This window comes from Anabrus simplex, chromosome 1 (genome assembly GCF_040414725.1).
Source record: "Anabrus simplex isolate iqAnaSimp1 chromosome 1, ASM4041472v1, whole genome shotgun sequence".
Lineage (NCBI taxonomy): Eukaryota > Metazoa > Arthropoda > Insecta > Orthoptera > Tettigoniidae > Anabrus > Anabrus simplex.
In genome coordinates, this window is record NC_090265.1 from 1,523,118,343 (window position 1) to 1,523,145,485 (window position 27,143).

At 37.9% G+C, this 27,143-nt stretch overlaps 1 protein-coding gene and 1 long non-coding RNA gene across 13 annotated transcripts in view; one reads left to right on the top strand and one right to left on the bottom strand.

The window, feature by feature from the left end:
- Positions 1–27,143, top strand: part of LOC137497040 (uncharacterized) — a 142,272-nt gene that overhangs the window by 110,639 nt on the left and 4,490 nt on the right. The window lies entirely within an intron of this gene.
- Positions 1–27,143, bottom strand: part of polybromo (protein) — a 618,289-nt gene that overhangs the window by 72,186 nt on the left and 518,960 nt on the right. For all 12 annotated transcript variants that reach the window (XR_010858640.2, XM_067138036.2, XM_067138039.2 and 9 more), the window contains 4 exons: positions 12,205–12,339; positions 11,998–12,120; positions 8,654–8,936; positions 8,414–8,564 (listed from right to left, as the gene is read on the bottom strand). Coding sequence is in view for 11 of the 12 variants with exons in the window: in XM_067138036.2 (XP_066994137.2) it covers positions 8,414–8,564; positions 8,654–8,936; positions 11,998–12,120; positions 12,205–12,339 (692 nt within the window). In the remaining variant the exon portion in view is untranslated. The remainder of the gene's footprint in view (positions 1–8,413; positions 8,565–8,653; positions 8,937–11,997; positions 12,121–12,204; positions 12,340–27,143) is intronic.

Genomic DNA, 27,143 nt, shown 5'->3' on the forward strand with positions numbered 1-27,143 from the left:
CGATCATGCAGCTTAATATAAGCAATAAACAAGTATTGATTGGTGGAAATTCTTTCCTATTTTTAATTGTGTAATTCGTCAATACGGAAATGAAGATTATAGATTACAATACCTATTCAATGCGTCTCAACAATACAACGATCCATCAGGAAATTATCATTGCTGTCTATAAAATTGTTACTTTTATGCAGCATCAGATATAACCAGCTACCGCTACACGCACGTCTCGCTTGCCAGATTTGGCCAAATTCAGCGGCTAGCGATATATGGGCCTAATCGCGGACGTTGAAAGTCAACGAACGAGTTTATTGCGCCACGGTATGGCCATTCCGCCCTTGCGTTTTTCGTGCACATACCTCACAATTTCATCTTCGACTTCTTTAAAGCATCCTTATTGCGGACCACTGAATGCATTTTTTTAGCTCTTTGTCTTAACGCTAACGCCAAATATTGGCTTTAGTTAGGCCTATGCTGTATTTTCTTGCGGCTGCACAATAACTCTACATTTCCGAGTGTTTAATAACCCTTAACTTAAAATTGGCATCATAATATCGACTAGAACCCGTTGAAAATTTGCCGGCAATACCTTTTTCACGTATCTTTACAATATGACTTTCCACCACAAAAATATTCCTGCTGTCTATAAACCTTAATTTTACTAAGAGTGAAGTACAATAGACGTTATAACTCTGCCATTGAGTAGCCATGGTTTTTCTAAGAATTCGAAAGGTCGCATGTTTTGATGCCTTTCTGCAGATTTGAGAAACACACATGCACTGTACAACTGGTTGTAGCGGCTAGCGATGTATTGTAAAGAGGCGGTCGTTGATTGTCAACGAGTTCTGTGCGCATGTGAAAAGAAGCAGCGTGGTTACCGCGGTAATTGCCAGTGGTATCCATTAACTTACTCTTAGACCGCAAATGCAACAATCCTTGAGTTTTCGCAGGAGATTCTGAGAAAAAAAAAATCTTGGATTCGAAGAAATACAGTATCATTCCAGAGATTTTTGTGGCAAACACCTCAGCTTTCTTCTTCAAACAGCGTCACCTAACCTAACCAAACCGTATGTGTATCATGAAAACAATATTTGAAACGCATCCTCGCGAAAAATGTACATGTAAATAGCCGAAACTAGACGCGAGAAGATATGAAATATCCTCTGAAATCAGTGATGTACTCTGCCATATCTTGAGGTGTATCCCATCTATATATTAATTTTTTTAATGAAAACTATGAAAACATTCTATCCGGTCGATTTCCTTCATTCCTTTTTTTTAACTGAAAGGTATTCATGCACAGATTTGTCATCAGGTACTATAAATCACTTAACTTCCGCCTTCCTCAAATTATTAGATTTTTCAATTTTTTGTCTGAAGCAATCATATCTTTGGTTCTAATTGAGGTACGGAGTTCGTTTTGGCCTAAGAACACTCAGTGGATCAAGCTCTTTCATTTCAGCTCTTAATTATTCAAATTGGTTCATTCTGAGGAAAGTTATGAGTGCACATTCAATTTGATGTCTCATTTCTTCAACATTTCTTCTCATTGAAGCAATCATATCTTTCGTTCTAATGGAGGCACGCAGCTTGTTTTGGTCTAAAAACACTCAGTGGATCAAGCACTTTCTTTTGAGGTAATAACTACTTAAATTGGTAGATTCTGAGAAAAGTTATGAATACATTTGTCTCCATGATGAAGATCTTTGAAGGACATTTTAACAGTTTGGCACGTAGTGTTGTTCCAAGGAACGTTTAATTCAATTTCTTTGTGTGATGTATTTTCAAGTGTTTTGTTGACATAACATAACATAACATAACATTGTATTACCACAGCAGATCATGTGCTTTATTTCATTAACTCGAAACTTTGCAAATACATCCGTGAGGATAGTAACGAACAACACTATACTTTGTACATTGCGAGCGGAGCCAGCGGGAAACTGCTAGTTCTTACTTAATTGCAGTATTTAGCCTCTAAATTAAGCGGTCGTTTAGTCAGTCTTAATTTTTAACGAGTTAACAACCGTTATCGGACACGTTATTTACGCATTTATTATGAAAATACGTTCTCTTTCATTTCGAATTTTCTTTATGGAACAGCTGTCGACGGGTATTACTAATCGACTCTGACATCGCCTTCGAATGTTGATGAGAGAAATCGCTAGTGCACATAGTGAGGAAACGATGCCGAAGATAATTGATCGCATGCAATATCATCGCTGGGGTGAATAAATATCGGTAACGGAAAAAATCGCGCGCACTTAATCGCTCGCAATAACGGATGTGTCCGTGATAGGGTTCTCGCTGTAACCGAAGGACGATACACAGTTTAATATAGGAATTTTGAAGGGACAGAAAAAAGTCGTCGCTATAACGGAGTTCTCGTTATATGCCGTACTCGCTATAGCGGACTTCTACTGTATAATAAAATAAAAAGAAACAAATACTTTTAAATATCAATCAGGATATTGAATTTTGTAGCACTGCAGGGACACCATTAAACTGAAATGTGTGAAATTAAATTACTAGATGAAGAACTGATGACAGACCTCATTCATCATAAAATAGGATAAAACTTCTCAGGAAAAAGATTACTGACACCAGACAGATTCTGGATTACCTCAAGCCTACTATTTTGCCTACACTTGGAAACTGCCAGCACATTGCCCCTCAATGACTGGATCACGTTAGACAGCATCAGCAGCCCACAATCTCAGAGTACACTAAATTAGCCACTGCCAAACTAAACAAGAAATTTCATCGCCTCCTAGAAAAACAGAAACAGAAACCAAAACCACCTGAAACACACGAGAAGAATGTCAGAGTGAACCTATCATTTAGGTGAAAAAGGGCTTAACTACACAGTAGCACCAAATAGGATACCATTGGGAAAAATAAGAAGTACCATCTGACACCCCTATCGAATCTGCAGAAGAGATCAGACAGGACATATCACATCTAGTACGGACTGCAAAGCCATCCCCATCTAATCTGATCAAGGAAGAAATTCATGCCCTGAAAACACTGCCAGGATACAGAAACGATAACATTACCTGCAGACAAAGGCAATGCTACAGTAATAATGACGTAGATCGATTACATACTTAAAATGGAGCAATTATCCACTGACTCTTCCTACAGAAAATAGGAAATCCTACCAAACAGTATCAAAAAAATCTCCACAGATTAGTAAAAACTTGCAGTATTCTAGCCAAAATACACAAAAATTCAATTTCCTCACACCCAATAACTCGTAAACTCTATGGCATACTGAAAATCCATAAAGAAGGCATACTGCTGTGAACTATTGTAAGCACTTTAGGGTCTCCAACATACAATATTGCTTTATCTAGTCAGACAATTTCAATCGTATGTAGGACACACTGAAACTTACATAAAGGACTCCTGACATTTAATCCAGCTCATCAAGGATCAATCCACTGAAACATAGATTTATTAGTAAGTTTTAATGTCACATCACTTTTCACTAAGCTGCTGCTAACAGAAGTATTTCTGCTACTAGACTAGAAACTGCCAGAAGACCTGTCAACATTGGCCAAAGAACGTCTTAATGCCACGTATTTTTATTTCAATAGGGAATTCTACAAACAAACAGAAGGGGCTGCAATGGGATCACTCCACTCTCCAGTAATTTCAAATATGTACAGTATATGGAACAATTCAAACAGAAAACTTTAGCAACATCAATCCTGAAGCTTTCTACGTGGCAAGTTATTTCTTGACTATCTTAACTCCATCCATGGGAATATGCAGTTCACCATGGAAACTGAGATAGAGAGGAAATTACCATTCCTGGATGTCTTAATAAAATGGAACACCAATGGGACTCTGAGCCACGCAGTAGACAGGAAACTTGCACACATATAGATAGGTACCTGAACACCTCATTCCACCACCACCCATCACAAAAGCAAGCTGTTCTAAGATCACCAATTACTAGGACTATAGCAATATCGAATGCACAACACCTTGAAAAAGAGAAAGACATCAAGACAACGTACAAACCATATTACAAATTAATCCGTTATCTGCCACCAGTCAAAGACACAAAATCACAGGCCCTTGAACATAGCAGCAGTACCTGCTATGTAGGTGACAATAAAGCATCTGATTTCCACTTAAAGAACATACCCATCATACCAAGAATCAAGACATGGAAATTTCAGCAGTAGCCAAACATTCCAGCAAATCAACGCACAAAATTTCATTTGAGTGAACCAAGATTTTAGCAGCTATTTACTGAAATAAATGTTTTTCAGCTTATCCCAGTTATTTTTTGGGGTCGCTGGAGCCACCCAGGCTCATTTTCTGGTTTTGACCAGGGGTTTAAAGACCAGATGCAGCTACTTCCTGGAATCTCACAAGAAAAATCTGAGAGGATACTGAAATTAAGAAACACCAGAACAATATGAATTTACAGGAAGGCTATAAAATCAGCAATTCTAGGATGCATATTATACACAGATTACAACATGGAGGTCAGAGCATGGAAAAACAGGACGAACCCTCATGATATGTAACTCCTAGCTATCTGCCGAGTGACATGTAAGTTCCAAATGCTTCAGGAGGTCCCGCACGGGCTTACATAAGCTGGAGGGAGAGGAGGCTATTTAAAGGCAAGACACAACAACCACTTTCATAGTTGATTTCAGCTTCCTGGGGAGATTGATTACCTCAGATCAAGTAGGGTTATTTCAATTGTCTTGGGAAAGAATATTGCAATGTATTTGAAATGTCAGCAAATTGTAGATAAAGTACATAAAACAACAACACAGTTCAACCCAGAAGAACAACAACTAAATAATTCAACAGATCGTGGAAGCTTCACATCTAAGAGTGGAGATGTTGTTTGGCCCATTTGGGTATAGACAAAGAAATTGTGAATATTTGTGAGAGAAATGATCCGATAATTGGTTCAGGAAGGGGAATTCCATGATTACTTGGTACGTCTGGAGTGACAGTAGAACAAAGACTGTGACAGATTATTTCCAGACTGAGAGGAGTAAAAGGAAAGAACTTCTAGATGTGTCAGCGTTTCCATGTGAAACCTTTGATGGGTATCGTAGAGTGATTGCAGCCCAATTCAGGATAGGAAACTTACCAAGGATCAAGAATTTTGGAGAGAAAGAAGAATTAAAGTGTGTAAAATGAAGGAGATAGAGACCAAGGAGAAATTCGAAAAGGAAATCAGAGAAGAGTCCCAAATAGGGAATTACATGGAGTGGAAGAAGAATGGTATGAATTTAAGAAAGTATTTATAGAGAGTGCAGTAAAACTTGTCGCTATATTAGTGTCAAGAGGAAGGAGAAAGAAATTCCTTGGTTGAGCAAGAAAGTTAGAGAAGCAGTGAAACAAAAGAAGAGAGCATGGGAAATGTGGATACAGAAGAAAAGTCAGATTAGACAAAGTTATAAGGAAGTAAGAAAGACATGTCAAAGGATAGTGAGAGAAGAGAAACAGAAATGCTAGGAGAACTTTATGGGGCTGATGACCTTCAATGTTAGGCACCTTTAAACAACAAGCAAGCAGAACTTTATGAGCAATTTAAAAGATGATATGAGAGCAAATAGCAAGAAACAGACTAGCCATAAACAAAAAAGGAGGGAGAAAAGAGGTTGTAGCAGTAAAAAAAATAAGGAAGGTAAGCTGTTGGTTGAGTGGGAAGACATAAAGAAGAGATGGAAAGAGTATTTCAAAGTGCTTTTGAATGTCAAGTGGAAGGTAAGTGAAGAAGAGAGAGAGGATGAGAAAAAACCCATACATTATTTGAGGTAAAAGATATTCCAGGGAGAACTCGCACAAGCATTTAAGAAAATGAATGCTGGGAGAGCAACTGGATGTGGTGGAATAAACAGAGACATGATGAAATCTGCCAGACTCTACTGGACAGGAAGTGTATTCAGAGCAGCTTGGAGAGCTAACAAAAAATTTTAAAAATCTGAGAATGGGGAAGAGGAGAGACAGTGCCAGTATTTAAGGAAGACGACAAAAGAGTCTTTCATTTTCATGCCCTTCAAGGACCTCGTCTTTCTTTGGCCGATACCTTAATTTTAAGTGTTGGATCCCTTCCTTTCTTCCCTCTGATTAATGTTAATAAAGAATAGTTGCCCAGTTGTACTTCCTCTTTAAACAATAATCATCACCACAGCACCTGGTCCTAACAATTGTAACTTCTTTAAAACAAAAGCTCATTTTACCACCAGTTCTTACTGCGACCTAATTGTCAATGAAAATGCCTTTGATTTCCTGTAGTAACCTATTCCTTGACTCATAATCCCTCTGTATGCCAACATTTTTCTCTGGGCTCTGCCATTTGCCTTCCATAGAACTATGAAGCATAAGCTCAACTATCTATTCCTCTTGTAACATTATTCAATTACTTGAGGCATAATGAAACTTTGATTCTGACATTCTGACAGTTCGTCTGTAGTTGGAAACCACACTACTGTGGTTCTCAGCCAATTTACTTTCCACTATTCCTCATACCCTGTCAAATGCCTGGGTGTTGTTTTTAAACCCAATGTAAAACTGTTAAACTTGTTTGCACTCTGTGTCTGTTCTCACTACCAGTCACAAAACTGTTCACACTATCACTTACAGACTAACACAAATCACATTCATTCTTCCACAACTGTTACTGACAGTCTAAGTCAGTTCCACAGTTATTCTCGCAGTCACAGCCACACAATTCACAGCCTGTGCACAAGCTTCCTGTATGACATACACTATCTGTTTACTCCCAACAGCCTTTGTTTACTGTATCTTGCTGATCCCAAGTCAAACCTCCCGTGCTGCACCAGACACAATATTCACTTCACAACAGACAGACAGAAAGAACACAGTTCCACGACAGAACAGTCACAGAGACTGACACACAGGCTGCCTCCTTAACTTAGAACTGTCACTGTTTCACAGAGGCACTCCTCGACAGCACTCACTCTCAGACTGAACGGACTGCACTCCTCAGACTTGTCTGGCCTGCCAAAATAGGGGGAGCCAGTGGTTAAAGAACAGTCAGGAAGCCAGATATGCCCAGAAGCTTCTCGGCCCCCAATTGTCAAGGTTTCTGTTAACTGCCAGAGACTCCCAGAGAGGCTGTCACATCCCACTATAAGCCCCTCCTCCTTCAAGTAGACGTGTAAACAGCAGCCAATTGTCTAGCTGCGATGTAGGTCGCGTGTGGGTGGGGCCAGACCAGTTTGCTAATTTCGGCCCATAATCAGCACGGTGAACAGCGTCACAATATATTGAAGAACAAATGTAAATGGTTGGTCACATGTCCATATTATACCGAAATAGGTTAAAATATATGGCCACTAATTAATTCAGGAATGCTAGTCCTATTATGCTAAATACATTCATATGATTTCCAGTGAACTTGAGAGCCTGAAGTGGAATGTGTATGTTTGCATGCTTCTGACAACCTCTAAATAGTAGATCGTTATAGTCATATGGCAAACAGAACTTTCATTTCAATCTAAAGAATCTTTAGTAAGCTTTCTAGCAACATATAGCTTCCATGTAATAACTGATGGCAGCCATGTTCCATCTGCTTCACTGGCTTCTGAGATTGATTGAAATGATGCAAGTGCAAATACACACAGTGCTGGAAGTGCACTGGAAACAAGAACACACTGGTGAAATTAAGTGATGAGTTAAAGAACGGATAGATGGATAGTTGATGGATGTGCATGAATATGCAATCAGTTTAAAAACACACTTGTTACTGGTATAATGAAAGAAATACCTCAATAGTCACTGCAATTATTTCCATTTGCTTGCTTACAGACAGGTGCAATAACTGGTTTCATACAATCAGAGGGTCACTTACTTGTATTCTCCGCTAATCCTATTACTCAATGGAACCATTTCATTCCTGCCTTTGCACTAAATTTCACCATTTTTGGTCTAATTTCATCTATACCTGCTGGTTTATGACACTAGGTTATTTACACCTTCTTTACTTCTTACAAATAATTTCTATGTCATAATTGTTTTCCTCCCAATGAACTCTATTTTTCATGACTACTAATTTCCTTCTAAATATTCCTTCCACCTGTCTAGTGATTCACAAGGATCTAGAATGAATTAATCTGATTTACTTGAGATGATATTCATTCCCCTTTTCCCTCCCTTACTAAGATGCTTTATTATAATTTTGAAAGGTTTCTCAGCTGCCTGACCTTGTTTATTCAGGTTACATTATTTCCAAAATCTTCCCATGATTTATTTTTTGTATAACAGAATTATTTGTTTTGTTCAATTTTTTTTCTCAGTATACATTTTTCTATGAACATTAGTTCTTATGAAAAACCCTTTTTGAAACAATTTGTATTTGTAAGAAATTGATGGATGAATGAAGATTGAAAGCTAATAAGATAGCACAAATTACCTGCTTCTCTCATGAACAGGGATGACACGCCCATTGCCCTTCTGAATATGAACTTCCTTAATATGTCGAGCCAGTCGTTGGACATTAGGGAAAGGGGATGCCCCTTTTTTCACTCTTGTGCAGCCTCTCCACTGACACTGGAACTCACAATCTGAGAATAACAAGATCAACATTTTATCAAATATTTCTCAATATTTCATCAATATTTTTGTAAATAAGGATAAATACTGTGAAACAAACCTGATGGCGGAATTGCAGCAAAGTACATCTGCACATGTCCATTAGTTTCATGGATACTGTGATCAATACAATCAGTAATATCTTCAAACTGCCAATCACAGTTTTCCCAGCAACATTCATATACAACATCATTCAGAACTGCTGTCCCTCCACTAACACCGGACATGGAAGGAGCTGGGCTTGGACATGCTTCAGCCTCTGCTTGTTTAGCAGCTGTTTCTTCATTTACCTTCGCAGCCTTTTCTTCCCAAGTCTGCTTCTCATGAGCAGGCAAGTTCCGCCACTAGACAACATTCATAATGTAAAGGAAATGCTAATAACCATGGTGTTCTTATAATCTAACAATTAAATCGTGGAGAATTTTTAACATGAAAGTTCTTAGATAAGGAAAATACTATAAGCCACAGCCAATTTTAAAGGCATGAAGACAATGCATCATAGTAACTGCTAGATATTTCAGAACAAAACAGTTTTAGAGAAAAACTTCTCATTCTGATGAAGCAGTAATGAAACTAAGAAAAAAGAATTCAAAACATATGACTGTGATTACAATATTGACAGTCATGTAAAACTACAAGCTTATTTCTCATTGTTTGCCCACTCATAAAATGGATGTTTTAAAGGAAAATTTATGATCAAAGGTAAGGTTATCAGATGTGTCTGTTTTCCTGTAACAGTCCCCAAATTTTATGTCTTGTCCCTGGATTTAATCACTTGTCCCTAGAAATCCCCAGATTTTCAGTGTTCATTATTAGTATGGTTTTACATGAACAAAAACATTCTGTGAATTTCTAACTTGTAATTTTTTAAATAAAATACACAGTAAAATTCATGGTACTTCTGTGTACTCTCTGGTTGTGATATTTTTGTTCTATTCCTTACACACAAGTTCAATGTGCTTTCTGGATACAAGTCAATGGGAGTTCCGCATTGTGCAACTTCTGCTAAGTTTGCTGGAGTTTGTGGTGTCTACAAACACATGTAGTAAATTTGCTGGTGATGAATGTTGTTAGATTAGTACATACAGTTTGAAAATATCTAAAAACCGAAGTGCTTAATTGATTTGATGTTGAAGGAGTTTCCTTTCCCCAGTCGAGGAGTGAATGAATCAGCTGCTGTTTTTCAATCACTGTGGAGGAAACAAAATGATTATGAAAGGAGACAGTAATGAGGTCGAGATAAAAACCTGCTCCAGTTTTTGGATGCAACTGTCTCCGGTTTGTATACTTCATGCTCAAGTGAATTAGACCAATGGTACCTTAGTGAACAATGAGCAGAGAAAAGTTCTTCCTTATCTTTATGATGTGTCAGTAAGTTACAACCAAGTTCTTATTAACTAGGTTTTTTGGTATCTACAAAACACCTAAACTGAATCATAGGCACATTATAAAAACTCAGCCAGGGGCCCATATAGAATGCCTTTGCGGGCCTGTGGGCCATATGTTTAACATTCCTGCTACTGAGAAAAACATGAGAATTTATCGACACATAAAAGAACTCCTGCGGGACTAAATTACGGCACCTCAGCATCTCTAAAAACCATAAAAGTAGTTAGTGGGATGCAAGTCCAATAACATTATTATTATTATTCATTCATTCATTCAACTTCGCTAATCGGCCAACTAAGGACCACGATAAGCCTCACTTTACATTCTGGCATTTGTTCGTCTTTCGCTTGATCCACATCGTCTTCATTAGCTCACTGTGTTTAGCATGACGTTCTTCTGTCCATTTAGCACCAGTTGCCCGTTTTTCGTCCCGGAAAGTCCCAAAAGCCTTGATGGCTGCTCTGAAAAGATTTCGGTCTTGTGCATCTTCTGCTTGTAGACCCAGTTCTTTAAGATCTTTCTTGACATTAACGTACCATGGCATTGCCGTTTTTGGTTTTGCGTCAAATATACTGAAGATACGCTTCGTCCATCGAGAGTCGATCATCCGTCGTATATGACCGTAGAAGCGAACTCTGCCTTTACGCATTGTGTCCGTGATCTTCTCTATCTTAGAGTATATTTCTTGCCTGGATTTTCTAATGTAGATGCCATTTTTGTAGTTTGGACCAAGTATGGTGTGTAAGATCTTTCTTTCTTTCCTCTCTAAATCCGCAAGCAAACATTTCTCGGACAGGATAAGGCATTCAGATGCATACAGTGATACTGGTTTGATGACAGTGTTGTAGTGACGAATTTTTGTGTTCAGGGAAAAGCACTTTTTGTTGTAAATGTTGCGGGTGGTTTGGAAAGTGACTTTCATTTTCTTGATTCTTGCTGCTATGGCCTCTTTGTCAAGTCCATTTTGCTGAATCCATTCTCCAAGGTATTTAAATTTACTAACACGGTTTATCATTCCATATTTGGTGTTTAGTTGTGCCGTATCATCTTTGATATTTGACATTACTTCTGTCTTTTGAAAGGAAATTTGTAAACCTGTTAGTTCTGCTACTTCCTTCAACACATTGATCTGTTCTGCTGCACTTTCGAAATTTTCTGCCATAAGGGCTATATCATCAGCGAACGCTAAGCAATCTATTTCCACTCCATTTTTCTTTGTCCCAATCCTTACGGGTTTGTAAAGGTTTCTTTCTTTTAACGTCTTTCGCCACTCCTGTATTACCTTCTCAAGTACGCAGTTGAACAAAAGAGGTGACAGCCCATCTCCCTGTCGAACGCCTGTCTTGATCTCAAAGGCTTCAGAGAGACATCCTTGGAATTTTACTTTGGATTTGGTATTAGTTAGTGTTGCCCTTATTATCGCCAGCAGTTTCTCATCGACTCCCATTTCTGCACGGATGTTAAGCAACACATCACAGTCGATGGAGTCGTATGCTTTCCTGAAGTCTACAAATGTAGATACATAGGTTCGACCTCTCAGCATATGGTATCTTATTATGGTTTTTAGGTTAAGTATTTGTTCTGCATTTGATCGGCCTTTCCGAAAACCTGCTTGGTATTCCCCGAGTTTGTGCTCAATTTGCTGTTCTAGTCTTTCAAGGATGGATAGTGACAGGATTTTGTAGGCTACTGGCAGAAGAGAAATTCCACGGTAATTGTTCACATCTCTTATATTTCCTTTCTTGTGTAAAGGATGGATCAAGGCTAGCTTCCAGTCCTCTGGTAGTTGTTCTTTTTCCCATATATCTACAACCAAGTTCTTATTAACTACAATGGTTTATTATTATTATTATTATTATTATTATTATTATTAAAACATGAGATGCCAAACCACAATACCGTACTGATTTTCAAGCTGAGACAATGCAGAAAAATAATACTAAAAACACATTCCATATGGATTGTACAATTCTGGAGCTAGTTAAGTAACTTCCACTTTATTATAATTAAACTCACCTCATTCCCAACTATTCGACTGATCTCTCCAAAACTAGAGTCAGGATGGTTGGCAGCTACAGTGCGTCGTACATCACTGGAATACAAAATGTATCCAGTAACCAACTTCTTGCCAGAAGATTTCTGAAAAATATTCAATTATATAGTGAAGTTATAATAAATAATATAATTGTTAACAGCATATACATAAGCAAAATGAGTATTAACCTTTTTTGCTGAGACAGGTGTCACATTCATGACAGGGGCTGGAGTATCACCTGACCCTACAGATGGAGGTCCACCATCAAGAGAGTCTTCCATCATAACTTCAGGTTCAATCTTTGGTATCATAGGAGATGGTGCCTGGAACAGTGATTTCAAAATGGTTCACGGTGTCACGAATATGATGAAATTAATACAGAAAAGAAGGAATAGTTCTCAATATTTATGTATGCTATTTGTGCATTTTCTTTTCCAAATCATAGTTAACTGCACTAGCAACTAAACAAAAGTATACTGGTACAAAGCTTTTTTCTGTATGTCACTTTTTAATGAACATCTTCTATTCATACAATATGCAATCTATTTATCCCCTTCTATTTAAGTAAGGTAAGGGTGTATTCTGCCCGAAGGCAGGTCTGATCCTCCGCAGAGGTGTGCTTGAGCTGGAGTTTACGTACGTTAGGGTAGTCGGTTCCTTTCCGCTCTTCCATTCCCTTACCTCTCCCCCACCCCACTAACAGCGCGTGGCAACCCATCCACAACTTGACCACGCCCAATGTTTTTTAACTTTGAAGATCTCACGGGTTCTGGTGTTTCAACACGGCTATGGCCATTGGCTCCCTTCTATTTGGAAATATATTATTTCCTAAGCCAAAATGACATACAGTCAAACACTCTTACAGTAGCTCTGAAGTAAATATACAAAGAAGGATGGAGCAAGTGGCCGTGCAGTTAGGGTCATGCAACTGTGAGCTCGCATTCAGGAGATAGTGGGTTCAAACTCCACTGTTGGCAACCCTGAAGATGGTATTCTGTGGTTTCCCATTTTCACACCAGACAAATGCTGGGGTTGTACCTTAATTCAGGCCACGGCCGCTACCTTCCTACACCTAGCCCTTTCCACCCCATCGTTGCCATAAGACCTGTGTGTCGGTGCGACGTAAAGCAAATTGTAAAATGTTTGGGGACTGTGTGCACCTAGTATACTATGAGCACATAGTTGGAGAAATGGATCCATCATCAGAATGGTTTCACCAGTCAGTGAAACAGTGACATGAAGAAATGCAGTCTTCTATTCTTGGTATCGTTTGTGCTGTAACAAAACATGGATTTTCAAAAGCAGTATGCAAACAGTAAATTTTGTCAGGATTTGTGAAGAACGCCTTCAGATAACTCTACACATCAAAGGAATTAATTTGCCATCGGCATTTTAAAAAGGGGTGAAAATTCATTGCCGATACCGAGTGCTCTAGTCAAACCCGGACTATACGGACAGATGAAGTGACTCTGTGGCACAGTGTGTTTGCCATAATCATTCTCAAACCATTTACGACACTGCTAACATTATTCAGGTACTGCTGTATCTATCAGCGCATTTAAAATGAGGACCTTAACATGCACAGCTTGTGTGAGTAGATGATCCCTTGTCACCTAACCTCAGAATGGGGAGGAAAAAAAAAAAAAGAGCTGATAACAGGCAGATAGTGATCCAACTTTTCTTGGATAAGATCATTTACACAGGATGAAATTTCCAGCTACTTGTTTGATATTCTCTTTTCTTTAAAAAATAATTAAGTTATATTTTTTCAGTTATACGCATTTATGAAAAGTTTTCTTTTTCAGGTATTTTTTAATTTTATTAATCCTACAACAATTTCAATAGACTGAAAACCTCCACAGTTATAGACTGTTTTAATACTCAGTATAAGCAATATGGAAATCACTGTCTTCCCATGATGAAAGAAAATCTAGCAGGACTGCAGCAAATGGAAAATCAAGGTGGATGTTTTCCTTTTATATGGAGGGAATGGTATATTCAAAATTCATTCTTAGTGGCAAAAGCATTAGACAAAGAGTAGTAAGAAATGGAACTGATTTATTTGAAAATGACAGTATATGAAGATTTGAAGACTGTTCTAGTCCTTTTGTATTTTCATATTTGTCCTTGTCTCTTGTTTCCAAATTCACCAGTCATTGTATACATTTATCCTATCATGGGTTCCTTTTCATGTTACTATCTATCTCTATATGACTTTAGATTAATAATGTTATTTAATATCCCTTTGGTTGCTACAGATGTTAAGAGATGTTGTTGCGCTGTTAGAATTTTTTGGTTTTGTGGGAGTTCTTTAAAATGTTGGAACCAATGACACAAGGAGTTATTGCATTTAAACACCCTTAAATGCCACTGACCTCAGTCAAGATAAAATCTGCTATCTTTGGAACAGAAGGCTAATGACTGATTGTGCAACTGAAGTCTGCCACTTCTGCCTTTAGCTAATGTTGTAAGGGGCTGATATTGTTGATATAATGCTTAAAACAACAATCACTACAGTCAAAATTCACAGTAGTTTTCTAGGACCTGTGTTCTAAGGAGAAATGAGGACTGTGCTCAATTTGTCTCATGGTAGTTCCAATTTTTTTTTTTTTTTGCTAGTTGCTTTATGTTGCTCCGACATAGATAGGTCTTATGGCGACGATGGGAGAGGGAAGGGCTAGGAGTGGGAAGGAAGCGGCCGTGGCCTTAATTAAGGTACAGCCCCAGCATTTGCCTGGTGTGAAAATGGGAAACCACGGAAAACCATTTTCAGGACTGCTGACAGTGGGGTTCGAACCTGCTATCTCCCGAAAACTGGATACTGGCCGCACTTAAGCGACTGCAGCTATCGAGCTCGGTAGTACTGTACCCGCTCAAAGCCTTAGTCCCAACCAGCATTCAACTCAGGGGGTGTTATGGTCCGAATCTATCGCAACTAATAAACAATAAAAAAATTTATGAAGATATAAGATCTCCAATTAAATGTATGGGCGCCACCCAATTAGTACTAGAGGGTTGAACAGGACACTCTAATCATTAACTTTAAGGCTCATCATCAAAACACCTAAAAAACAATATATTAAATCAGATCTAAGGGAAAAATATGAAGGCTCCGTCCTAGGAGTGGGGACGGATATTTAAACGGTCACCAAAGGTTTACTTTTCTACAAGAATAAGAACCTGGAACTGTTTCCTTGCAAATGCTAAAGGAGCATTTTATTTAAGTAAACAAAATAATTTTTTTCACACAACCAAAATCTGTTGATCCTTAATTTGCAGGTATTGGCAAATTATTCCTGAAACTTTTTACACAATATTTGACACTTTTGACCACCCCTCCATTTGGATGGTGGAACCGTTGATATCTGAAGGTATCATATTTACCCTTGTTAACACAATGACCATTGATGGTCATGGACCTGTTGGTCACATGACCCATGTCATCGCCTCCACTTTTATTGAGATGAGACCAACCCGGGACACTACAAACTCTATCCGGGTTCCTAACCAAGATATGCTAATCGTTAACTGAAGGAAACGACAAAGCGACTCTAACCTAATGGTCCAGATGTAGGGATTTGCCTTCATATTACAAATATTAACTTATTATTTACAACAACTTGACATTATTATGTTATTTCGCCAGCTGACTTCCCCAGTATCATTCATCATCATCCGAAATAATTAAAAAAAATAAAAAATAAAATATTATTATTATTTATAGTGGAGATCATGATTATCGTAAGCCGTAATCATCCTCGCTCTAATATTTCAACTCACTCTTATTATTATCATCTGAAATAAAAAAGTAGGTTCTTCTTCTTCTTCTTCTTCTTCTTCTGATTCTTCTATTATTATTATTATTATTATTATTATTATTATTATTATTATTAAAGTAGTTTGAAAATTTCAATATTTTCATTTCAACTCCCACCATCATTATTATCTTCAGAAGAAAAAAAAAAAAAAAAAAAGAAAAGAAAAAAAAATTCTTCTTCTGCCTCTTCAAATATTTATTATTATTTCAAAATTTTATATTTTAATTTCAACTGATATGTGGCAGTCGACTATTATTATGTTTAACACAACCCCTTTTGCAATTCCGGTCTAGTTTGGCACTTAATCAATTAAGACATGATTTACTTGGATTATTATTATTATTATTATTATTATTATTATTATTATTATTATTTCGAAAATTTATGATTTATTTCCCATCTTTAGAACTTAGTCACATATGTTAACTCCCAAATATGAACCACCCAGATCCGATTTCACATCGGTCGGGCCATCATAATGGTAATCGAACCCGCAACCTTATTTTCGTACTGTCGTTAATTCAGGGGAACACCATGTCCTTTCAGGACAAATATCAAATCCCATGGCACCTCGCAGCTGGGCAAATACATCCAATCTCTGCAAGTGCTAAATTATTCCTTCCATTTACGTTTTTAAGTCCATTTTTTCACTGGAACTCTTCAAACATTTAATTCATTCATTAATCTTTGGTGCGTGGACTCCTGCCACTCATGACACCGAATCTTCATATTATATCGACGTAGGCATTGAAATTTATCTATTTCATCATCAAAAACAGTACGGCTCAATTCTCACCTCATGCCGGATTTTCGTACCGCACGACTTCCGATCTCAAAAATGGGCTCAAACCACTCTGGGCTTTCAACATATCATGACCAGACTATACACGGGCCTCTATCACTTCTAAACACATATTTATGATTATTATGGAGTCCAAAAAAACGTTAAATCAACAATTAAGGTTAAAATCCTATTTACTGCCCGAATCAAAACATTCACGCCACATGTTATCTCCACATTGAAATTACTTTAACTTGCAATCATACCATTAACTTAGGCCCATGCTATTATTCACAAAGCATTGCAATAAACACGCATTTACACATTACCCATGTTCATTTATCACTCCGATACTTCTACTGATTATTACGTTTCTGTCCACTGGCGACTTCGCTGCACGAATAATCATCGATATTTACAGACAATTCAATGGACCTTATTCCGCCCCACAAGAACAAAAATCACTCGGCAACCCTCTACCTCTGGATACTCTTACAACATGCCTTAATATCTATAAAGTTTCCGATAACGGAAAACACATTTGAGCACTTGAATATTAATCTTATCTTTACGTGAAACGTGCTCCATATAATTTCAAACAATTCAAGCACTTGAATAAACAAATCAACCCTACTCTACTCTATTAAATAATCAAAATTATGATGAGTGCTTGATCATATATGTACATATTAATTTGTCCCTTTGTCTATCCATCTTTGAATTTATACAATCCGGAAACGGTTCATTTCACAATTAAGTTACCATAATGAAAGAATATGATTTCCTCCCGCTAACGATAGCAATCTACAAATGTATGTTAATGGGTACTCATCTCAGCCTTGTAGTTTGCTAAACTGGACAAGGAGCACAGGCCCTGTCCAGTTTAGCCCTGCATCCTACTGGTTTTCATGCCAGCTTTGAAAGGTAATCCAATGCACTTTTTAGATTTACACATAGTAAATTTCAAATTTTAAAATTTTAACATTTTAATAATTTTACACACACTAACATTGAACTGAAACTTTACATTCCTGGCCCTTTATCTAGCCCACTTAATGTAAATATACATTCTTCGTTCCTTTACCGGACACTAGGAACATGGGATACCTCGGGATCCCCTTTACAACGGCCCGCACGCACACTCGATTTCCCATTTAATGTTAAAAACTTCATAATTGGTCCGTATTGAAAAAGGATTTACAATTAAGAGATGAAAGTATATGATTTTCCACCTGTTCAATACAAATTCATTGAACAGGTGGAAAATCATAGACTTTCATCTCTCGATTTCCCGTCGTGTGTTCGCGCAGCTGACCAGGTATAAGTTGATGATTGACTGTTTACTGGGTGAAATAAGTCGAACACCCGTGATTGTTCTCACACCACGTACTTCCTAATTTCTTTTTGTAGTATCTCACACTCCTATCCGCAGGTTTTAATTTAATGAGTTCTGTATATATTGGAACTCTTCCTGCTAGTAGACTGTTCAAGACTGTAATATGAACTACTACACGTCACGAATCACTGTGCTACATAACATTCTAACACTTCGAACCCTACTCCACGAGTAAATATACACATGCTCCCTGGCGTAGTAACAGGCACGGAAAATATTCACAAGTAAGTTACGCACCCCTGGCGTGGAAACAGCTCGAACACATTATCAGAAGTAAGTAAGTCCGTCTCCACGACTCTATATTTATATTCGACTCCCCTCTCCTCCGAGTTCACGGAAGGTCATCTCACGACGCGCACCTCCGATATCCTCATACGACTATTTGCGCCTTTGCCAGTGGCTTAAATATGGGATCCAATGATGTAATTACGTTCTCAAAGGCTCTATGCCAATTCTCAACTAATATCGTTTGCTGGTAATTGATATAATTGCGAATTTAGCTCTTGTATCCCGGCCTGGGATTTCGCGCTCTTCTGCAGCGTCCTTTGCCTGCAGCCAATCAACGGATAGCATCCATGAATTCTCAGAATTACGCCAATCAATCTCCCTCAGTTATTAACTTTTAATAACTTTTAATAACTTTTATTATATGGTTAGGCTTCTAAAATTCACCTTATTCCGAATCTGTAACTCACTCCCTTCTATAAATTTAATCCGTGGAGTTAATGTTGCTAGTTCTTCTTACAATACGAAGTTGTCGTACCTGCCTCCCGGCCTATGAATTTTACGATTGGTCCAAGCTCTCGCGGGACAGAGAAGTTTCATATCTTTTTTCTTCAAGTGCCAACCTTGTGCTCAGCTCCTGCTAGTAACTTGGAGCTCCCTTGACATTTTTCCTAGGAATTTTGCACACGGCTCCCTCCAGTGTCTCACACATTAATTTCGCCCGCGGGCCTGAAACCTTCCACTGATTCGGAAATATCTCTGGCCTGTTTCTTTCCCCTCGTCACAATTTCTGAGAATTCTAATTCTGCTTGCCATTGTATTCCTTAATCTTAGTGGAGACAACAGTCTGTGGAAGGTTGCACAATACCATCTCGGCCTGGTCTGTACGACTATACGCAAAGTAAGATATTCTTTCTTCTGAAAATGAAATGTATATTCCTCAATAATTAATTATAATTGAATGACGCCTATCACACCCCCACCAGGGCACAGTACCAAATTAAGGTGTTCCCCAAGCTACTGGCAGGTACTGATATAATACACACAATTATTTTACTGAAGGCAAGGAAAGAAGGCTGTTTAAGATGTTATGGAACATATTGTGCCTTTATTGTCTGAAGGTGCCTGATCTTGAATTACAGGCAACTCAATTGTGTGAGAATGTTGAGGAATCACCACTGTTAAGTTATAAACATTTAATTTACGGGCTTATTTTTGGCCACATTTTTTCCTTCTGAACTTGGCTATCAACTACTGAACTTCTACTATCATATGGTGTATTATTGTGCTCATAACTAAATTTGAGACACATTAATGGAATAGGACTGTTACAGTTCATTAATTTCAAGTGGAACTGTAACGTATTGAAGCCGCATAAAATTTAAATCTTGCAACATTGAGTAACGCTGCACGTGCAACCGCAACTTGCCTTTCCCTGCTCCTTGAAGCTTGCGCTCTGATAAGTGAACTATGAGGCCGGGTGCACACTGGGACGCAAGCGAAGCAGCTAACGTACCAGAGAGCAGAGAAGATTTTTGTAATCCATGCAATTCATTGCATCATCACACAATGTGAGGCAGGTCAGAGCAGAGCAGGACAGGACATTTCTGCACTTACTTCTGCCTACCACACACAGTGTTCGGACACACAGTTTACTGCGCATGTGTCACGTAGTTTGTTAAGAAATGGAGAAGAAAATGACCACAGCTGTTCGGTCTTGTTTTGTACTATGTGAACCATGAGTACTACAATGCCATTTTAAATTTTAATTTCTGTTATATATGTATGTATGTATGTATGTATGTATGTACATGCATCACGAGAAAATGGATGAACAAAATTTAATGGAGATCAATATGTAAATTCAGGGAATAAGGCACTACAGTCTAGGCTATAAATAATTTATTCACGCTGGGTAAAATGGTAGTTTAGGGAAGGCCTAAAATTTAATTCTCAAATATCTATGTAACAATTCGTGTCCTAAGTTCTTGCAAGATAGGGTATTTCACGTCAAGATCTCATGTTGATTATGGGCAGCATCATTGCCGACTCCGTGGCCGTCATCCACCATCACATTTATGAGAAGAAATAAACAGGGAAAATAATTTACCATATCTTGTCAAATATATATGAAAATTTGTTCACAACAGATTGTCAGTGTTGATTGGCTTTAGTATACTGTGTCTTGTGGCAAACTAGATGAAAATCTAGCTGCCCATTTGTAAATAAATGTTTTCTCCCTCTCTTTCTGATCCTATTAATGAATATTACGTAACAAAAGTTAAAGAGAATACAATTTCCGATCATTTATGTCTTCTACTGTCTTACCGTACCAGCTGCAATAACAGAGATAGGCATTAATGAATTTAGACTCTTGTTGCTTAGTCCATATGAACACCAAACATTGCTAACATGGAAATATTGTTCAGTCTTGTAAACTGTCGGTGGTAGTTTTTGTTGGGATTGCCGTAAGATAAACTGTATGGTCATCAGCACAAGGAAAATTGTGAAGATGTCTATCAAAGTGAGAGAAAATAACAAACACTTGAAGATTAAGAAAAGAGGAAGTCGTTAAAGGAGCCCCTTCACTGGATGTCCTAATATCACAGAATCTGAAGGAAACATTTCTGAAATCCGACGAGATGCTGCGTGACAATGTGCGCTCACATGCACTTCACAGTTTCGTCAGCCTCACACTGTCCTGCCCTGTTTTGCCTTGCTCTGTGGTCAACTGTTTCTCAATGTGTGCCCAGATTAACCGTTAGTAGTTGTCGTCGCGTTTGAGCAGTCATGGAAGCTGACGTATATCTGATGTGCAGTGTGTCTTGAGTTACATCCATGATTAGGAGTTTGGAGAACTATATTTTTAACTCTCCATAAGGATTACTAAGTTCTACTTCTCAAACATTCTGATGTTGTTAACGGTAAATGGTAAGATTGGTACCAAGTAAAATGGAAATGCCTGATCGGTGAGTTTATTTTCTGATATTCTTAATGAGTGTTTGTAATGGAAGAATTTCATCTCGTACAACAAAGTTTATTATTTCAAAGAACTCATTCTGATGAGAAGCTTTAATAGCAGTTGAACTGGTTTCTTTGGGTTTAAGGTATTATTATTCATTATATGTAATGGCGAACTAACTAAAATTCAAAATATCTGTCTTGTTTACTATGCATATCGCCTGTTCTAGAAGGTCAAATGTGACATAATTTTGAATAAGGCCTTGTTCTGGACAAACTCTTAACCTATATTTACAAGTAAATCTTGAATTCTTTGTATTATTATTATTACTACTACTCTGGTGATCACCGTTATATAGTGTAGCTGTACCTCTTTAATTCTTATCACCTTCTTTCATTTTTAAATTGTAATTTGGGTTTACTGTAATCATATTTAATTTGTTTAAGGCAATTTAAAACTTAACATTCTTTTTATTATTAGTATATTTTAAACATCAGTTAGGAACTTTCTACTACAATTCTTTGGGTCTCTTCTGCTCATTGTTATGTAACTCGTTCTCTTTTCTTTATGTTTTGAGGACTTTGAGTTATGTTTTAGGGGCTAATATAAGTGCGACCTTGTGTGTATGTGATAACATTCTCAATTTTTCTCATGTTTATTTTTAACGCATCGCTTACGGGTGTGGTAAAATTAGTTATAGTTGGAAGATGCTTGACCTGACAATAACTGGTAAAATGAATAAGTGATGTAACCAAGAATTAACTACAGGGTGTTTTAACATATTCAAGAAGTGATATCAGACTATGATATTAGAGTATAAATTACTGGATGGTATTTTAAGCACTTAAAAAAAAAAAAAAAAAAAAAAGTCTTGTCATCAAAACAATATTTTAATTATAAGATGATCTATGAGATGTGCTGTAGATAATAAATATTTAATGGGTGTGCAACCTATTGAAGATGTTTAGTAACATTAATGAATTTCCTTTGGCTCTTTCTTGTAATCTTATAATCTTGTAATTTATTTATCTCCACAAAGTTTTATTTTTACAATATAATTTATTAAACACATTGTGTACAAGGTATTAATTAATTAAACAAAATTAGCATCATTTGCATAATCTGACAAAATCGATGTCCTGTCTTTGCACTCAATGATATGATATGTGTTGCATGGTCCTCCACATATGGTGCACTGACATCTGTCGGTGGGGCTGTGGTATCCCTTGGTTGAACATATTCGGTGATGTAGTCTGTGGGCTGCCACTCTTGTGTATAAATGGTGCAGTTTGTAGTTGGTCTTTTTCCATTCATTGCTTGTCATCGCTGGGGTGGTGAAGAGTCCGGGATTGATGTCCCTTGCTTTCTGTCACCTGTCTTCTAGGAATATGGTGCTTTGTGGTGTTGGTATCAGATTATGAGCTTTCATCAGGTCTTCTATAAAGAAGGTTGTGTCTGCCAGGATATATTATGTTATTCTGTTTTGCATATATTTTGAGATGCAGAGCATTCTTTTCAGGTAGGCTGTTTTAATTCTCTCTAATCGCTTCAGATTCGAGTATGTGAGGTAGTTCCTTATAAGCTGTATGCCGTATGAGGCAATGGAAGCAATCTTTATGTCGAATAGTCTCAGGGCTGTTGTGATGGATAGTAGATTCAGTTTCTTTATCTTGAAAGTCGCCTTTGTTGCTCTTACAGCTCTGTCTTCAATGTGCTTGGAAAAGGCATGTCCTGTCACTTCAGTGTCAGTAATAATAATAATAATAACTTAAATGTTTCCACCTTTTCAATACAAGATTATAACCATAATTTCACCAATATTGAACAAGATATGGACATCCTCGTATTAGCAAACAAGGGCCCTTTACTGAACATAATGGAAAATTACTACATACACCTAGACCAATACTTTAATGCCAGTCACAATCTCAATGAAATCTCAGAGAAACCCAACATACTCTTTGATCTATTTATCACTTTCCTCAGAAACAATAATGCAGCCAACCTAAACTCAATCCTAAATTTAATCAAAGGTACTTTTCCAAGACAATTACACTTTCTCCCGCACCCTTCAGCCCCACCTTAAGCCCTCTTCCTAAGCCATATTTCATTTCAATACAAGAACTTACTGATTTCCATGATTATAATTTTTACAACACCCCATTTATACTTTATTCTTTGTTAAAAACCTCTTATTATGTATATTCCTTGTATTATTAACTATTACCATAACATCTCATTTCACTTGTTATTCTTTAAAATAATATTATCTTAGGATTTCGCCACAAATGATCTTTGCTCCAATACGGCTGATGATGACCCCTAGATGGGTCGAAACTAGTACCGTATAATTTTGTAATCTTGTGAATATATTGTATTGAAAAGGTGGAAACATTTAAGTTATTAAGTTATTATTATTATTACTTATATATTGTTCAATACGGACCAAAAACATGAAATTCATAACCATCAACTTCAGTGTCAGTCCTAGGTATTTGTAGCTTTTGACTATTTCTAGTACTTCTTCTCCGCAAGTGAATCTATAGTGTTCGCCAGGTTTTCTCCTTTTCTGAATTTCATTATTTTTGTCTTTACCCTAGTTATAACCAGGTCATTTACTTGGGACCACTCTTCCAATTTGTTTATGGCTTCTTGCAGGGGCTATCCCCTTTCTGAGAACAGGATCATGTCATCGGTGTACAACTACATCCTCGCTTCTGTTTGTATCGTTTGTATCACATCATGGGTAAGTACGCTGAACATAATATGGCTTATAGGATCTCCCTGGAATACTCCGTTTGTTTGCTGGATTCTTTTGGATTGCATTAGGCCATCACGGATTCTGATTGTATTTTCTCGGAGGATGCTTGCTATGAAATTAAGGCTTTAGTTTTTCCAGTATTTTATCCCTGTTTACCCCATCAAAAGCTTGCTTGTAATCAACAAAAGCTGCACATGCATGGCCTTTGGATTTAGCCAGGGCTTCGCTTATGAATTGGAGTGGAAATTCTAAGTTCCCAAGGAGGGAATTAGATGTTTTTCCACCAATAGAGCATATCAAAAAACAGATCAGATGTAAGGCTTATCAGGCATTTGCTCTATTAACCAGTGTTTCATCTTAGGTCTAACACTAGACTCGTCAGAGTGGGATGTGTCAGACCCTACCCACTGACGCTGGGGTGTATGCAGGTGAACTTATCAGAAGCCTATTTAAGAGGCACAGTCTGATAACTGCATATGGGAGATAAAACTCCACAATGGAATTAATGCCCGCCTAGCACATCCCACTCTGATGAGTCTAGTGTCAGACCTAAGATGAAACGCTGGTTAATAGAGCAAACGCCTGAAAAGCCTTACATCTGATCTGTTTTATGAATTGGAGTACGTGTCCCACCGCTTGTATAGTTAATCTTCCGGGAGTAAAGCCGTTGGTATAACTGCCATTATGTTGTCATGGATCTTTTTAAGTAAGATGATGTTCATTATCTTGAATGGTGCACATTCCAAGGCTATTCCTCTGTAGGATTCTGGGGTGTTCTGTGGTCCTTTCCCTTTGTAGATCACTTTGACTATCGATTCTCTCCATACTGCAGGGGTGTCCATGATTTCTAGGCACTTGTTGTATAGGGCTGTCCATAACTTAATGGTATATAACACTGATCCTTTCATCAGCTCATTCAAGATATTGTCTGAGCAAGCTGCCTTTTGAGGTTTGCTTTTTTGAATTGCTTGCCAAACTTCATCTTCCATTATTCTTTCTTCTTCCGTTAGTGGGGTACTTCCTTTGGCGTGGTATTGCATTTTCTTCTTCTGTAGTATATTTGCAAAGTGGTTTTCCCATATTGTCATTGAGACACTTGGGGTCACCTTGGTTCTCCGTGGCTCTAGGACTTTGTAGGGTTTTGCTTCTGCTTCTCGTATTAATTCTTCTTCTTTGGTCTGGGTATACTGTTGTTTCTTAGCCTTCAGGAGCGAGGTATATCTCATTCTCGCGTGTACATTGTTGAGCCTTAGAGTGCTGTCGTTCATGCCTATCTTTTTCAGGTCATTCAGTTTTTCAAGGACCAGGTTCCGTGCTGTGTAGCATTCACCGTCGAACCAAGGTTTGCTTTTCCTCTTTGTCGGTTTTGGGGATGCAGACTGCATCAGGGATTCAGTTAGGTTCCTCAGTGCAAGATCAATGTTGCCCCTTTCTATTGTGTTCAGTATTTCTTCCACATTTATGTTCTGTACTAGTAGATTGGGAACTATTTTTCTTGGCGTCCATCGCTGCTCATTTTGTGTGGTTATCTCCATCGATGTTATCTGGAATTCTGCTCTTACTGAGAGCTGTTTCCTTATAGATATGCCTGCTGGCTCTGTGGTGGTAGTTATGGTTTTGAGCTTTAGGTCGTTTCCGCAGTAGAATACAAGGTCTATAGTGCTCGAGCCGTTGTGAGAGATGTAAGTTTTATTCTGTGCTTTGTTGCTGAGGATGAAGCCTTCCTTTTCCAGTAGTTCAAATAGTGCCTCTGATTTGTTGTTTGGTCTGTCTATTCAGCAGTTTACATGTCCTGCCAGCAGGGTTGGAATCTTTGGATCAGTTTGCTTCAGTGCAGTCATTACGATTTCTATCACTTCGTCTGCTGAGCACTGGGGTCTTATATAGATACCTACGATTTGGAAATTTTTTTATCCAAGTGTTTTCTCTTGTCTCTATGTGATTTGCTTGCCCTAGTGCTGGATTGTAGTAACACGAGACTCCACTTGATGGTCTTCCTTTTGGCCCGGCTTAGGCCAGGACATGAGCGGCGTAGAAACCGTGTATGTTTCAAGGTTCTTGTAAAAGAGTTTTGCAGAAAATGAGAATGTCATTACTGGATATTATATCGTCTGGTAAAATATTTAGATGAGATTTTAGTCCTTCCACGTTCCATAACGTGATTTTGACGTCACTCTTCTTCTTTGATTGTAGTCAATTGCGAAACTGATACAGTAGGAAGATTACTCCTTCAGGCCATAATTCCTCCCTCTCAACTTCGTGTTTCATGTGTTCGTCGACTGCAAGTTTGAAGCATTTGTTTCTTCCTCTGGTATTTAGTTCCACGCATTCTTTTACTTCCTTGATGCCTTTCTCTTTTATGTGTTCCGTGATGTGTTCAGGTGTAGTCCTCTCATCCAGGCGACCCAGAAAAAGCCAGTATAGTTTCACTGCAGGCTTTAGTTTACTTGTCTTTTCTCCTTTTCCTATTTTAGAGAGGGGGTGGGTGTTCTGTTGGCGACTTGTAAGTTTCTGGAATGTCGGTCTCTTCGATTTGTTTGTATTTGGTGTTCATCTGTCTTCATATTTTGTCGGTCTTCTGCTTCCGAGGGGTTTCCGGTTGTGAGGTTGTTGCCGGTTCTATTTATCTCTGCGTTTCCTTCTAGAGACTGTTGTTCTCTGTGCCTTCTCCCCTGTTTTATAGTAAAGCCCCCGTTGTCCTCGTCTCTTCCCATGCTGCTCTCTTCGGGTTGCGTGGTAACTTCTAACTCTATTGTCGTGGGCCGTTGGAGGGGTTCTGTATCCTGCTACATTGCGTTTTTAATTTCATCTTTAATCAGCTTTCTGATTTTGTTTGAGAGATTCTATCATAATTTGTAGCTGGTTATTTTTTCCATTTTTGTGTTTGCGTCTGTCTTAGGTGTTTGGCTGTCATTTGCCACTAGGCTCTTTTACAAGATATTAGAATCATTCCGTATTGACGGTTTTCACTTTACAAAGGTGAAAAATGAGAGTATCCTCCTAATTCAATACATTATATATATTCCGTCATTAGACGGAGTAAACAAATTCAAACTTGTTTGAGCCATCTTCAGTGAAAAATGAGGGGGGTTGAAATAATTTACATAATATAAGTTTAAAAAATGCCAAAAAGCATAATGAAGGAGCAAATGAAAAAACAAACAAAAGAGCCTAGACGGAAACT